Source organism: Acanthaster planci, linkage group LG10, assembly GCF_054643075.1.
Source record: "Acanthaster planci isolate LZ-2023a linkage group LG10, COTS_SCS, whole genome shotgun sequence".
Classification (NCBI taxonomy): domain Eukaryota; kingdom Metazoa; phylum Echinodermata; class Asteroidea; order Valvatida; family Acanthasteridae; genus Acanthaster; species Acanthaster planci.
In genome coordinates, this window is record NC_141786.1 from 8,274,598 (window position 1) to 8,288,799 (window position 14,202).

General features: G+C 39.9%; 1 protein-coding gene across 1 annotated transcript; it reads left to right on the forward strand.

The window, feature by feature from the left end:
* The first annotated feature begins 938 nt into the window (after window positions 1-938).
* Window positions 939-13,156, forward strand: LOC110985963 (retinoschisin-like). The gene is made up of 5 exons (XM_022247491.2): window positions 939-1,243; window positions 6,876-7,085; window positions 8,311-8,445; window positions 8,847-9,052; window positions 10,809-13,156. The coding sequence occupies exons 1-5, from the start codon at window positions 1,186-1,188 to the stop codon at window positions 10,950-10,952; spliced, it is 753 nt and encodes a 250-aa protein (XP_022103183.2). The 5' UTR covers window positions 939-1,185; the 3' UTR covers window positions 10,953-13,156.
* Window positions 13,157-14,202: the final 1,046 nt, after the last annotated feature.

The following is a 14,202-nucleotide window of genomic DNA, read 5'->3' on the forward strand; positions in this document are numbered from 1 at the left end:
GATTTGGTGTCCACTAGTGCGAGGTATCATCTGCTTTGTTCCATGAAAAATACCTTAGGGTTTAAAATGACCTAATCTCCGTATTTGCCGGAAGAAGACCTGACACACAGGGTTTTATTTTAATGGTGCTTTCAGCTACTCAGGCTAGCAATAACTCTACGTTTGTTTATAACCTTTATTGATCAGCATCACATTACGGAGTAAGGAAGAAGGTCCAATTTTAGATGCAGGAGGAAACCGGAGTACCCGGAGTAAACCTGCGCGGAGCGAGTATGGACTGGAAACCAAATGCACTTAAAGCCTGTGCCAAGCCGGGACTCGAACCCGGGCCTCATTGGTGCAAAGCGGCAGAGCATGCCATGTAGCTTTGCTTTTATGAGCACGCTCACGCAGGCTTATAGAGGGCTTGCATGGTTGCCATCTGGCAGGCCAGTGTTTTTGTTCAACAGGGTATGCAGGTTCCCCTGTGGGACAAAACAACTCACCTCCAAGATTGCTGCAACGCCTCTATGGAGGCATCCACTGACAGTTTCGTTGGACATTGTTCCTGATGTCCCCCTTCAGTGGTGGAAAGCAATGTGTGAGGTTGGGTGTAAAACTAGTGCCATGGAACAGCAGCTCCGTGTAATAGCTCTCAGTGTCACAATACTTACCGCTATTAAAGGATTTTGTTTGTCGGATCGGGTTACATGTGCTTTTAGACGTCACGAATCATGTGGAAATATCGTTTATCACCTATGGAAATCACCCCCTCTTGTCCACCCTTGTAATAGCCAGCACGTGTTATACTGTCCACTAGTACAGTCCAATGCAGCGTAATGCTTAAGTTATTAAAGGGGAAGCTTTCCAAGCTTAAACTGTATTGAAAATGCTCTTGGCCCAGACAATTCAGATTATTTACGCGTTTTTGATACATAATCAAGGAAACACAAAATGAAAGTTTAAAACAATGGGGACGATTTTTTTTTACCATGAACACGTGAGTAAAATAATTCACTGAGGGCTTCTCTCTGCGCATTAACGCTGCGTGTTTAAAATTGATACACGTCACCACAAGCACTGCCATAGAAACCAGACTTGCGACAGTTCCGGTGAAAACTCATCATTCAGTGTACTGGACGGGAAAGGAGCTGGATCAGTCCACCATACGAGTGTTGTTAATTTCGTTCGCCTTCGGTACACAGAATGGTAAATTTCGTGAACATTTTTGCATTGTTTGTCTTTCTCGCGAGCAGAAGTCAAGGTAAGCTTATATCTTTTCAAGCTGTGTAAGGCGTACGCCTACGGTACGGTTAAGGGAAATGAAATCTATCCGAAGTAAAAAAAAAAAATTAATCTTCTTTTGCAAAGCGCAAAACTGAATTCTGATGGAAGCAGCAGCTTGAGGGAAGGGGGGTTAAGAACACCCTTTTCTTTATTTGCTCGAAAAATGGCTCTACACGATGAGAAATCATCTGTACTCGTTGAAAAACCTCGATCGTTATCGTACTAGGCACCCCAGCAGCCTCACAGGCGGATCAGCCACGAACTTCAACATATTTTTAAGTTCTCACTGAGAACCAAATAGATAGTGTAATAATAACACACCGAATCAATGCTAATTTACTGGATGATTCACCAGATTAAGGGGCGACCCTTTTAATTTGGCAATATTGTAGTTGCATGCACACCACTTAGTTTATAAGAGAGGTAGGTGGAGACCACGTGAACTTCTGGTAACATTTTAGGTTCAAATATTGTCTAAGCTAATACGAAACACAGGTAGTGTAGTACCAACTTGTGTCTGTAGAGCAGTATAGGAGCCAATGGTAAAGGCCCTAACCAATTCTGTAAATCTTGTCAAAAATAGAGGTCCCAGGATTTGCTAAACTGGGAGCTACAACATGTAATCCTGGACTGTGAGTGAAAAAAATGATAGCAACACATGTACATTTGCTCACTGTAAAATGTACATGCTAAATAAGAATAGGTGGTATTTTAACGGTCTCTAATGTAAGTTTTCTCGGCCAATTTCGGAAAATGCGCGATATAATTTTTAACTAATTAAAATAAAATTTTAATTCAGCGTAGATTTTGAAAACGACTTAAGACCCAGTTTCGTTTCCGCAATAACAAGCATTCGACTTCGTTTTACTTCCCTAAAATCAATGAATGCGCATTACTTTTTATTACGGACTTTAAAATATGTGACTGGGATTCCGATTGACGTATTCCTTGCCAATTACCACAAATGTGCATTCTTTTTCAGTGAAAATGTCTTTTACCGTAACCTCTTGGAAATGAGTATTCAATTCACTTGCTGTAATTTGAAATTGCAAAATATACGTTAAATGTGATCAGAATATACACAAAGGTTACACAAATCATAACACCACTTTGATATAATGTCATATTACTCATTTATAGTGTGTTTGTTATCAAACTGAAAAAAAAATTAAGGTTTCTCTGATTGAAACGCAGCACAAGAAGGACGGTTTTTTCAGCGCCGGTGTTTTTTTTAAATAGATTTCCTACAATAGTCGGTAGTTTCCAATGACAACAAAATGGTTTATGTCAATCATGAATATTCAAACACTTAACCAATCAACTAAACACTTCTAAGAATGTAACTGCTATTGGCACACAAACGATTTCTAATCCTTAACCACGTATACGTTGGGTAACGCTTCACGCGAAATCGTCAGCACATTTTCCAAAATAGCTTGACTTCAAACTGAGATGAATGCAAGATTACTGAGGTGCATTCTATTTCACGCAAAAATGAATGTCAACATACTTAACTAGTGCAATATCAGGAAATCGAACGCTGACTCTATACGACTGAATGCACACTCCTTAAAATAGAGTTTGTAATTGAACGGGGATTTGAATGTTCGTTCTATTTCGCTCGAAAACGAATGCTGCTTTTACTGATTTATTTACACATTTTCCGAAATTAGCCAAGAAAACCTTCATTTGTATGAAGCAGTTTTGGACACAGAATTTGGGATGACCGAAGAGCTGACCATGACAGGACGGCTCCCTGCTGTAAGGAAATGCTTACTTTTTTACCCTTGACAAGTGTATTTTCACAATTTAGGACTAGTTGTTTTTATGTTATTACCTCACCCTTAGGAAAATTCCCCCGTGTTACCACCGTGTGTTCTCTGTGTGATCACAGTGTTCACACAGAGACCACACTGTGAACACACTGGAGACTCCACACCGTAAAATTCCACACAGTGAACACAATGTGAGATCACTGTGGATTGTCCATAATGATCCGTTCACTCTGAGAACACAGTGTGAGCACTTTGTGGCCATTCCACAGTGTGAACTGTCACACTGTAAACACACCTAGAAATCATTGTGGATTTTGCAGCCTCAATCGTGTTGAAAACTGGGACTATATATCTTCCAATCATGACCATATTCCCAAGCTCAGTATGATAATAGACGTTTGATTCAATCTTTGATATTATAAATAGTGATCACATCCCAACGTTTCAAGCATAATATGGAGAAAATAAAGGATATGCTTTTTACTCTTTATTTTCATGTAGTTCGTTTTGTGTGTGTTGCGTTTTGTAACTGTGGACATATTTTTCAGAGCAGGAATAGATGTCTTCTGGAACTGAATAATAAGAAAACACACCGTTAATGGTTTACAATGACGACTTTGCACTGAATGTTTGACATATGCTTTTAATATACGCACTGCAGTTCATCAAGAAAAAAACATGAATATTTCAGAATCTTTCCGATGAACAAAATAAGATACAATATGTGCAGGCCCCATAAAGGTATGCTGTATTAGACACTATAGCCCTGTTTTAAAGGCAGTCGGTAAATACTGCAGTGACCTTGAAAACTCAACTTCGTGTTCAAAAATGTTGTTTTGAGTCAATATCCATTTTGCTGTTTGCAGAGGTATTTGAAGCCCTTTGTATGAAAATAATAGCTAAGAAGTAACTGGTTAAAATAGACAAAAAACACCTAAATGAACAAATTAAAATAGAAGCAGCATCAACTTGTTTGGAAGAGCAAGGGCAGTTCGACATATTCGGGAAAATTCACTTTTCAATCAAATTAACCCAATGGAGAATTCAATTTGTCTGTACATTGTAGGATTCGAACAAATCAGCAACTACATGTTGTTCAGCACAAATTAGCCTTAGAAGAACTAGCCCCAAGACATTTTTCTGTAATTATGAGGTTTCAGTAGCTTTTCAACATTTTTTCAGCTATTTTCACAACTACTTAGTAAAATACCGTTCCCCTACAAAGCCAGTTTTTCGAAGACAGTTCGATAAAAAAATATAGGCTTACTCTGTTGCTGACATGATGCACCCGGCCGTGAGTAGGTGAGAGAAAAAGAACAGGCTCATGTTAGCGTTAATCTCGTTTAATTAGATTTGGCAAAGCTGCAATTGTTCTACCCGACTGCCCATTTCCACTTGCGATTAGGGCATATTTTCCAATTATCGCCTCATTAGTTACTGCTCTGACAACATCGTTGAATCTTCGAACAGTTAAATGTGCCTTGCACAGGCACCTGATTGTCTATCCTTTCCAGCAATATAACTTTGTTCAAATTCTATGTATCGGATGAATATGAGAGATTTCTGCTCTCCTGATTCTGTTGAAACACTTAAAGTGCTCTATTACAGCTGATTCCCCACTGGTTAGCTGAACACAGTAATTCACTCGTTTTGTCTGTCTGTAAAAGGTGCTATGGAAAACAGTGCTTTTCAAAATGTATTTGTCATAAAACCCTGTTCCAAGTACAACCGGTTCCTCCAGTAAATCTTCTGAGGCGTATTTCTCTCTCATGGTTAAATTTCTCAGCTGACACGCACCATCATGACCACCTCATTTTCGAGGGAGGTAGCTTTTTGAATGTGAACCTGACCATGCAAAAGTCTGTCTGAGAAATGCTGTACGTCCATGGGTACATAACATTCATACTGCTAAAGTCTCTTCGCTCTGAAGTCCTCTCCACAGTTTGAAAGTCCTAGCAATCTGAGTAGGGACTGCCCGGGTACCTTTGAACAACTTCAGGAGGAAGCCCATATGAAGGATTGCTTGTGATCCAGCTCTTTGGGGATTAATAGAGTGATGGCCTGCTTGAAATGCATTATACCAAGAGCATGTTGCTACTGGACTGTTTCAATGCGTAATGACCAGCATTTGTAATTCAAATAAAATGGAGGAAAAAACCTCAGTTGATGAAACCAGTGGTTGTACTCTATTGCATAGTTGTTCACGGAAACGTTATCTCCCTCTAAAAACACTTTGGTCAGACTGACCTGGAATCTGGGTCCCATGGGGCCTGACCCTTTTCCGGGTCAAATTATGACCTGTTTTGACATGACCTGTTTCGACCCTTTCTGGGTCAAATATGACTGAAAACTGAAAAAATGCCACGTTTTTATCATTTCCACATTCGCTTTAAATGCTGATTGATATAATTGAGTAACAAAATTCATTGCATTCAAATCACCATAATCAATGTGATTTAAATCGGCCAACCCTGATTTACACCCTTGGTAATTATACGGAAGAACCCTCACCGCACAGTGTTTTTATGTCGATATTTACTTACTGAAATAGGAGATTCCCATTATTTTAAATGGTAGCTGCAATCAATTTGTTTTAATACAAATCATTAAAATGCACCTTTTGGTCTCAGCTAACCTTGCTGCACTTTACTAAGGGTATTTTGCAGGTTTTTGCCATATTCTTGGGCAAAACTGTGATGTCATCCCTGGAAGAAAATGTCCACGTTACATTCGTTTGTACACATATTGTACACATATTTGTAGATCTTTTTGGACTTATTTGCTCTTCTTTGCCGATTCATTGTTACATGCACAACAAAAAGTGAGCACCTGTTTTTTTCATAAATAGTTGCAGTAAGTTAATTCTTGGTTCTCAATTTTAACAGGAAAACGTATGCAATGAACCATGTCTTTCCCGGATGACTTCCCAGAAACAGCGTCCTTGTCCAGGAGAGCACGGATAATATTAAGGGTTTTAAAAAGTGCACTTTTAAGTGCATTTAACCGAATGGGAGTATAATAATATATATTACTGAGGAACAGTAAAAAGTTGCACAAAATTGTGTCTAAGAAAACTTTACTGGGGCTACTCTTTATAAAGTTTCAAATATCATTGCTATTAGTATATTGTCACGTTTCATTTCATTCCCATATGCTACAAAACCTGACGAAAGTTTGGCAACAAGTATAGAGGCTATGAATCATGTTCAGTGAAAGAAACACATACAATTTCGATGTTGCTCTGCTATGGATTAGGGCTCAAGTGTCAAAAATGTTTAGCTTTACTAGCTCTTAACGTGTAATATCAAAAGGAGACAACCCACCCGAGTTAGCAGTGACAGTTGGTAAGGAGTTCTTTCAACTTCAATGCTGGAAATGGCCTACACTGCGAATGACGATATCGGTGCAAAATAAGCCTACAGAAAATTAATGAGAAACTCAAAACGCTTCGACCACGGACATAACATATATTTACATACACATAACATAATATGTACATATACATGTACATATATGTACAGGCATAGTCGGTTTGTTTTCACGAACTGCTTTGCTGTAGAATTCTTTATCGTCTTCCGTTTCCAGATGCCACATTTCCCAGCTCAGTTGCTGTGTGAATAAGAATCGTTCACATTGGCACATGACACACCTTTCCTTTTCCCTGATATGCTTTTTCTCCCAATATTCTTTCTATTTTTCCCCGGAGCCCTCACCTTCAGAGGTCAATGGTGGCATTGCCTAGGGCGAACTGTATTTAAAAAAAGTGGCCTTCTTTCTCATAAACATTTTACACTGAATCTACTCCCACTAATTACAACGGATGTTTCTTCAAAGCCATGCAATGCATCATTGAACAGCAGCTCGACCCAGGAACGCATCGGTTCCGCTGGCTGATTCGGGGCGAGGACCCCTGCCAATGCACAACTATCGGAATGGGCGGCCTTGTGACCGACTCAGCGCTCCATTCCACCAAGATGACATATTACGATACTTTCCTAATCAGCAGCGATAAACAGGAGATACAACGCTGGCTGACCTGTCCAGGTAAGCCGAAGTGGTAAAATCACTTCATTTATTCCAATCGACTGCAGGCATGGCACGTGGGCGGCCCGTGTGAGTCAATTATTTTCACACAATGCAGCTGTGTACGACAAAACCTCGTCCCCAGCGGTTACTACATTTCCAGCTTTCCTTCCAGAAGTGACCTCTGAGAGGCCACTACTTTCCCATTCTTTGTAGCAGCGAAGAAATGATTTGTCTTGGGTATTGAGTGTTTGTACATCCAACGTGCATTACGTGTTTCCCCGTTAACTGGGAATTATGGCTTCCACTTTTTATTACATTTTTAAACAATCTCCTCTTCCCCACCGTTATGATCCCCCAATCTTCAAACTGTCAGTTTAGTGTAAATTAATAAAAAATAAACCTTAAGCGAATTCACTGAGATGCAAAAGTGTGTTATGAATAGGTAAAATGATTGAGTGTAAAAAATGATCTCGTATGATGTAAATACGATATACGGGAGATGAATCAGTCAGGCTCTGGAACGAAGAACAACTACGTGGGCGGCAAAACATTTGGAGGAGGGGAGGGCGGTGAAAATGGCGTGGCGAGTTCACCTCCACCAAATGGCCGGGAATAGACGAAACAGCCGGGAACGCAAGCTGACTCCTGCAAAAACTGGCAGCCCCCCAAAGCTAAACATGGTCTTTACAAACAGATCAAGCTCCAGAGTCTCGTTGCAGTCAAAATTTTTAAAGTCCTCCTGTCTGTATTCATCTAGGTTTTCATTATTTCTAGAAGTTACTATAATCTTAGGCTATGTTCCCAGAAACTTGAGATATTTTCTTACCAACACTTAAGCATAACTTATTCATTACAACACTCATTTTTCGGCTTAGAGAACCGCGGCCTATAAAAAGACATTAAAGGCGATTTTTTTTACTTCTAAGCTACTTGTACACCATAAAGTATTTCTCTTACACTTATCATTGTATATTTATCGGTAAGTTGGTAAGCAGGCAATTGAGAAATATTGAGAAGATTTTGAATCTAGGTTTGACTGGCTCAATCCCTGCATAAAACACCTGGTGTGTTAGTCATTGTATCGCGTACTTTGCTGCAATAAAAATGGTCCTTGTACCAAAGCACTGATAGTGCTTTGCTATATGTCTGCATTTCCCGGAACAAGATTTTGTTAACCACCTAAACGCCCCTCGGTGGGGCAAGTGGTCTAAGATTTCAGCACTATTCTATTTCGACCTTGTAGACGTCTCTGGTTGCTCGCTGGAGGAACGCCTGGGGATGGAGGACGGCCTCATCCCGGATGACCGCATAACCGCCTCCTCGGTTCGCAAGAATTTGGCCAATTACGCACCACAGAGAGCGAGGCTGGGGACACAGGGTAAGTAACAAAATAGAATTTATTCATAATCATGTCGACCATTTTTGGTTCATGTTCTTTTAATCTATCTTACTCAATGTCATCTGTTAAATGGGGTGGTTACAGACTAATTTGGGCTCCAAGCCTCACTTTAATTTCTTAAAATGTCGCTTAAACATTTAGATATAGTAAATCATGAAGTCTAAATTATTAATCACTGTACATGAAGTTGATCTGTAATAAACCTTTTTTCATTCATTTAAGTTTCAATCCTTGGCTCCCATAAAAAAGATAATCTCGCTTTCAATTCAACATGGCCGACATGTGAATCGATCAATTATTCCGTTCAACAACACGGTGTTGTACTAAAATGCCAAGGATGAGTTGATATCAATCGTTGTTTCTGATGTTGGGACGAACAGGTTGGGCTGGTGCCTGGTGTTACGATGATAAAAGTGATAGCCATCCGTGGATACAGGTCGACTTCAGCAGCAGAGTCACCGTCTCTGGCCTCGTAACCCAAGGTCGGAGTGATTACGAGGCGTGGGTGACGGAGTACCAAGTGGCTTACCGCGACGATAAGCATGCTTTGAATCACGTGACTGATGCAGTTGGGTCACCAGTCAAGGTATGATATGGGTAACTTTGCTACCCTCGTTTACCGACTAATGTTGGCATTATGATAATGTGAACCAGCAACAGCTGCAATTTGTCTTCTCGTTAATATGGACTTTTCTATATGTACGGTGCAGATGATCCAATTACCCACCACTGTGTACAGAAGAGGGTTTTGCAGCAAAATTCCAACATTCGGAACATAGAAGAAATGCACTATTTTATTATGTAATATGAGTACCACGCTAATAAGGGAGGTTCCACATTGACCTGTTGAAACTCTTGGCTGTAAATTTAGGAAAGAAATTACGGGAACGCTTCAAAATTAAATTCTTTCCAAGAGGAAACAAACCATGAAAGACAGAAATGACTCGACCACTGGCATCTTCAATAATAATTTCCTGTACTCGGTACACTACCCAACTAGCCAGCTCAAACAGGACACACTTTGTTCTTTTTCTGTTTGCTCAATGCCTCGTTTATCACTGGGGTGGTAGTTTCATTGGGTGACGACATGACCAAATATGTCTACTCATAAGCTATAGAGGATTTACACGGCTGGCATCTTGCAGGCCCCTGTTTTTGTTCCTTATGAGGTTTCCATGCAGCCCAAAAGAGCTGCCCTGCGAGATGGCGACCGTGCAAAGCCTCTATTGGCTACAACTACGTCTGTACTTAAAATTTATTTGACACACCAGCACTGCTGAATATTTCAACAAACACTTTCAGAGCGAATTTATTATACATTATCCCTGATAGCAAAACCGTAACGCTACTGATTTTTGGAAATATTACGTGATGATAACAAAGGATGGAATTTATGCAATCTGATCTCAACTGGAGCCCAGGTTTGTTGTATAAGCGCACAGAGCCATTGTAGACGCACTTCAACAGTTTGAAATAGCAGTTGAGTGCTTTTCCTTCTTTCAGCGGACCAGGCAGTTAAAATGAGACTGTCTAAGTTGACTACATTGACTTCACGGGAGTTCTTGCTGGATTATGCTCTTTGTGGCGATGAGTGACAAAAATCGATTTCTAGGCGACTTCTCAGTTTCGTAGATGAATTGAATGTGGACATTTCAAAGGAACGGACATTATTTGTCATGCTCAGTTACTTCCGAAGAATGCTTTTTTTCTTTTAAACTTTTGCCCTTCGAACGCACACACCACTGGGAAAATGAGGATTTTTATAATTTTGAAACCAGGTATCGAAACCAATCCCCCGACAGATGGTCGGTATACTCGTAAAGACAAATCTGATGACCAAAACTAGAAGCTGGGCCATACTGCTCGCACGCAGGCGGTGCGCGAGCGTGAAATTCCTCCTTGACCAATAGGCAATAGTCAATTGCCGAAGTGCTTGCGTGCGAGAGCTCAGGTTAAGACAGCAGCGTGAGTGTAAATGGCCTCTCGGAATGACGTTTCGTCGGACTTGTCTATAGCAAAATTAAAACAAAACAGAAAAAAAAACAAGATGACCCCTGACCGTACTTGGTGACGTCTAGGTACCCGACAAGTACGCGATTCACGAACCATGCGCACTCACGGATCATTTGTACGTATAAGAGAGGATTATTGGCTCACAAATGCCTTTGGTAATATTCTTGCATTGTTTTCACTAGTCTTCCCAGAAGGTTCTTTTATTTTACTGTACTGTGGCTGTTATCTCGAAGTCAAACTTCAATATCGTATCTCTGAGCCAAGACGACAACCTTGGCTCGAAAAAGTACGTGTTACCTCCGCTTTTCATCCCTTGTTTGTCTTTGCAGTTTCCAGGTAACACCGATCAGAACACGCATGTTGCAACTCGACTCCCGAAACCCTTGCGCACAAGACTTCTGCGCATACTGCCCACTGGATGGCACTCGTATTGCTGCATAAGGTTTGATGTAATTGGCTGTTATCAGGACTGAGTTCAGAATTTAAGCACATGTGTTTTGGCGGTCATGATACAGCTCGGCACCAGTGCCCATCATTCACGTCAAAAACAGAACTTGGGTACCAATAAGCAGATAATGTATGTGATTGAGAAAACCGCTTAATATATTTTAAAACATGGCTAAGATTTCCCAACTTCTTCTTTCAGCTAGAGACTTGGCATTTGACCACACTGACCCTTCTGCTTGATCAGTAAAAATTCCCAGATTAAATTACTTAAGCATATTGTAATAGTAGTTACGGGACTGAATCCCTTTGAAGCTTTGGTTCACTGCTTATCAAATTAATGTTTACAGAAATCATCCAGAGTTCCTGAATTTCCCTTCCTTTCCTTCATATTGGAAAAAAAGAGTAAATTTGTGCCCAACTTTTGTCATGGTAATTAATTGTTCTGTCATGTTTGCCTACATTTCGAACTATTACCGACTTCAGTTTACTTGTCCATACCTGATGTACAATAAGCCTTTTGTGAGTTAAATTTCAATAAAATCTGGTACACTGGGTTCTTTAAATTCATCTGAACATAACAATTTGAATTCTCCATACTGAAACGCCGTTGCTATACTTCGTGATTCGAGACAAGCTTTTGCTTAGTTACACATTAAGAGACGCCTTGCATCAATACACTGTTCAATGGAAAAGAGGGGAATAAAGGAACCGATCCAATAACAACATAATTAGAGGTATAACGACAACACAACACCGAAAATGTTCTCTCATTAGACAATGTCAAGCGATTAAAACATAGACCATGACTCTCTGCGGAATATCCTGTTGTGGAAATTTTCACAATATTCCACCAGTCGCTTTCATGTGAATTAAAGAAACGAACAAAAAGACTGAAAAGAAAGCTACACTCATTGGAATTACTGGTTCTGGCAGGATAAATTTTTAAAAGAACGGTACAGCTAAACAAACCCAGTCATATTTCCGGGTCACGGCTTTGGCAAGGCCATTTTGAAGAGTTTCTAGGGGGCAGGATTAAAGGATCACCGACTTCCATTAAATCGAAAAGAGCTTTACTGAAGGCTAATTTCTGACATTCGGTGCGACACGTAAAGGGCATTGCACTAAGGGTGGTATGTAAGAGGGAGAGCTGTTTTGCAATTTACCGGGGAGTATAAACAGCGCTATCCCACCGCAGGCAGATCCCGGACTTACTTTGGCAAATGTTTGTAACCAATAGACCTACAAATAACTCATGGGACACAGGTGTTGGTTCCGTGCTATTAAAGAGAAAATTCTTATCTGCAAATAAGTCGAGCGGTTATTCAATTTGAATAAAAAATTCAGAGAACAATTTTCAGTTTGTTAATAATTTTTTCATGGCTTTTTACTTTATTCTTGCACAAGTTCAAGCAGAATTATGACTTCAGTGCCTGGGAAGTACAATCACAGAGAAAGAAGTTATTGTTGAAAATAACAACATGTATTCCGTATCCATGCATCAGTGATTTCTTATTGAGATGAGTTATTTTTGGTGACCGTGCGCTTGTTACGAATAAATTGTTCTTCAGTCCATTAATCACCAAGCAAAGGAACGTCAAGCTCACCGGGGATACCGTTTTTATGTGGAACGAAAAATATTAGCGATGGGCAAAATGATAAAGAAAATGGAATCGGAAATAGTTGTAATCAATTCTGAAGTTACCATTTTGAAATTTGACCACGAAATGATGTGAAAAGGACTATCAAAAACCCTAAACATTAAAAGATTTGTTGCTTGTCAAACTAGTATGAGGGTAATGTTGGCCAATCTTGCAAAAAAATCCACAATATCATTTAATTAATAAGATATAAATTTTTGCTTGAGATACATCCTTACATATATAGAGTTATTTATAAACAGTGCTACCAGGGTATCGATTTTAAGCCCCTTGGAACTTTTTTTGGCGGAATGGGATAGGTTTTGCCTTTACAACCCCGCCCCCAAAAAAATCATAGCCAGTTTTGGAGTTTCTGTTTAGTACTTAACTAATGACACGTTTTTTGCAATGAAAAATTCAACGTGTGAACCAACGCATCTCAATTTTGAACAGGTTGTTACGTACAATGAGGCAGTCACGCCTAGTAGCATAGAAATACATCGTCACTAATTAATTGTAAACGTAATTTATAGCAGTGGTCAGTTCTATGCGGCAGTTGAAGTGACCTGAAATATATCTCTGTGTAAAGACAATTGTTCTCTCTGGTGTCCACGTCCATTTCCATGTCACGTCCATTTCAAGTAATTACCTGTGTCAGGTTTAAGTCAATTCCATTTACATCATCTGTAAATTTGTTCGTTGCTCTGTCTTGTCTGCCATTGTCGCGTATTCCTTCTTTTTAATAGCCTCTCGGTCTGTTCATTGTCCAGTGGGCCAGGGTAGAAAAGTGTCTGCTTAAGCCATATCAGCAATTTTGTTATAGGTAATATTTATATGAAACATGGCTCATGGTGATGGAGTGTAGGCATCAATTTTCGAAATGGCAATTAGCTTCATGATTTTGTTTCAGTGTTGGGCACCCCTGAGGTGAAATATTTTCAAAAGTCATCAGTTAAACCACTGTATTTGCAAAGAAGACGAAAGATTGATAAAGTGGCTTTAATTTAATGTGTATCTTTTGAACACTTGAGAGGCTTGAGTATTTTCCCCGATAAATCAAAGTGAAAGAACTTATAATAGTGTTGGCTATGGCAGCCTATTTACTGGCCTGCCACACATGGACACTCATGGAGAGGGGGTACTCTTTACAAAAAGGCAATAACGTACGGGCGTGGCTGGGAATGGGGTGGTACATACGTCGGACGCCGAGGTCCCGTGTTTGTGTCGTTCGTGCCAGGGTTCCGGGATCATGAGAAAGCAACGACAAAGAAGAGATTCGACGAAAATAAGCCATTTGCTAATTATCTGGTACACTTAGTTCTTTAAATTCACGTGAACATAACTTGAATTCTCCATACTAAAACCGCTGTTGCTATACCTCGTGATTCGGGGCAAGCTTTTGCTTAGTTACATAAGAGACGCCTTGCAACAATACACTGTTTTCAATGGATAAGATTGGCATAAAGGAACCAGTCCCTTCCAAAGATGGTGGTAGCTATGCAAAAGTTTGCCCCGAATCACGAGGTATGGCAACAGTGTCTTTAGTCTGAGAAATTCAAATTGTTACGTTTCTGTGCAATCAGACAACACTGTGTATCAGACTCTTTTCAAATTTAACTCGCAAGTGGCTTATTATACT

Excerpts from the sequence above, each read along its gene's own strand:
- LOC110985963 (XM_022247491.2), top strand. The coding sequence starts at position 1,186 with ATGGTAAATTTCGTGAACATTTTTGCATTGTTTGTCTTTCTCGCGAGC. Across the intron at positions 7,086-8,310 it reads ACGCTGGCTGACCTGTCCAG|ACGTCTCTGGTTGCTCGCTG; the intron begins GTAAGCCGAAGT and ends TCGACCTTGTAG. Across the intron at positions 8,446-8,846 it reads AGCGAGGCTGGGGACACAGG|GTTGGGCTGGTGCCTGGTGT; the intron begins GTAAGTAACAAA and ends TGGGACGAACAG.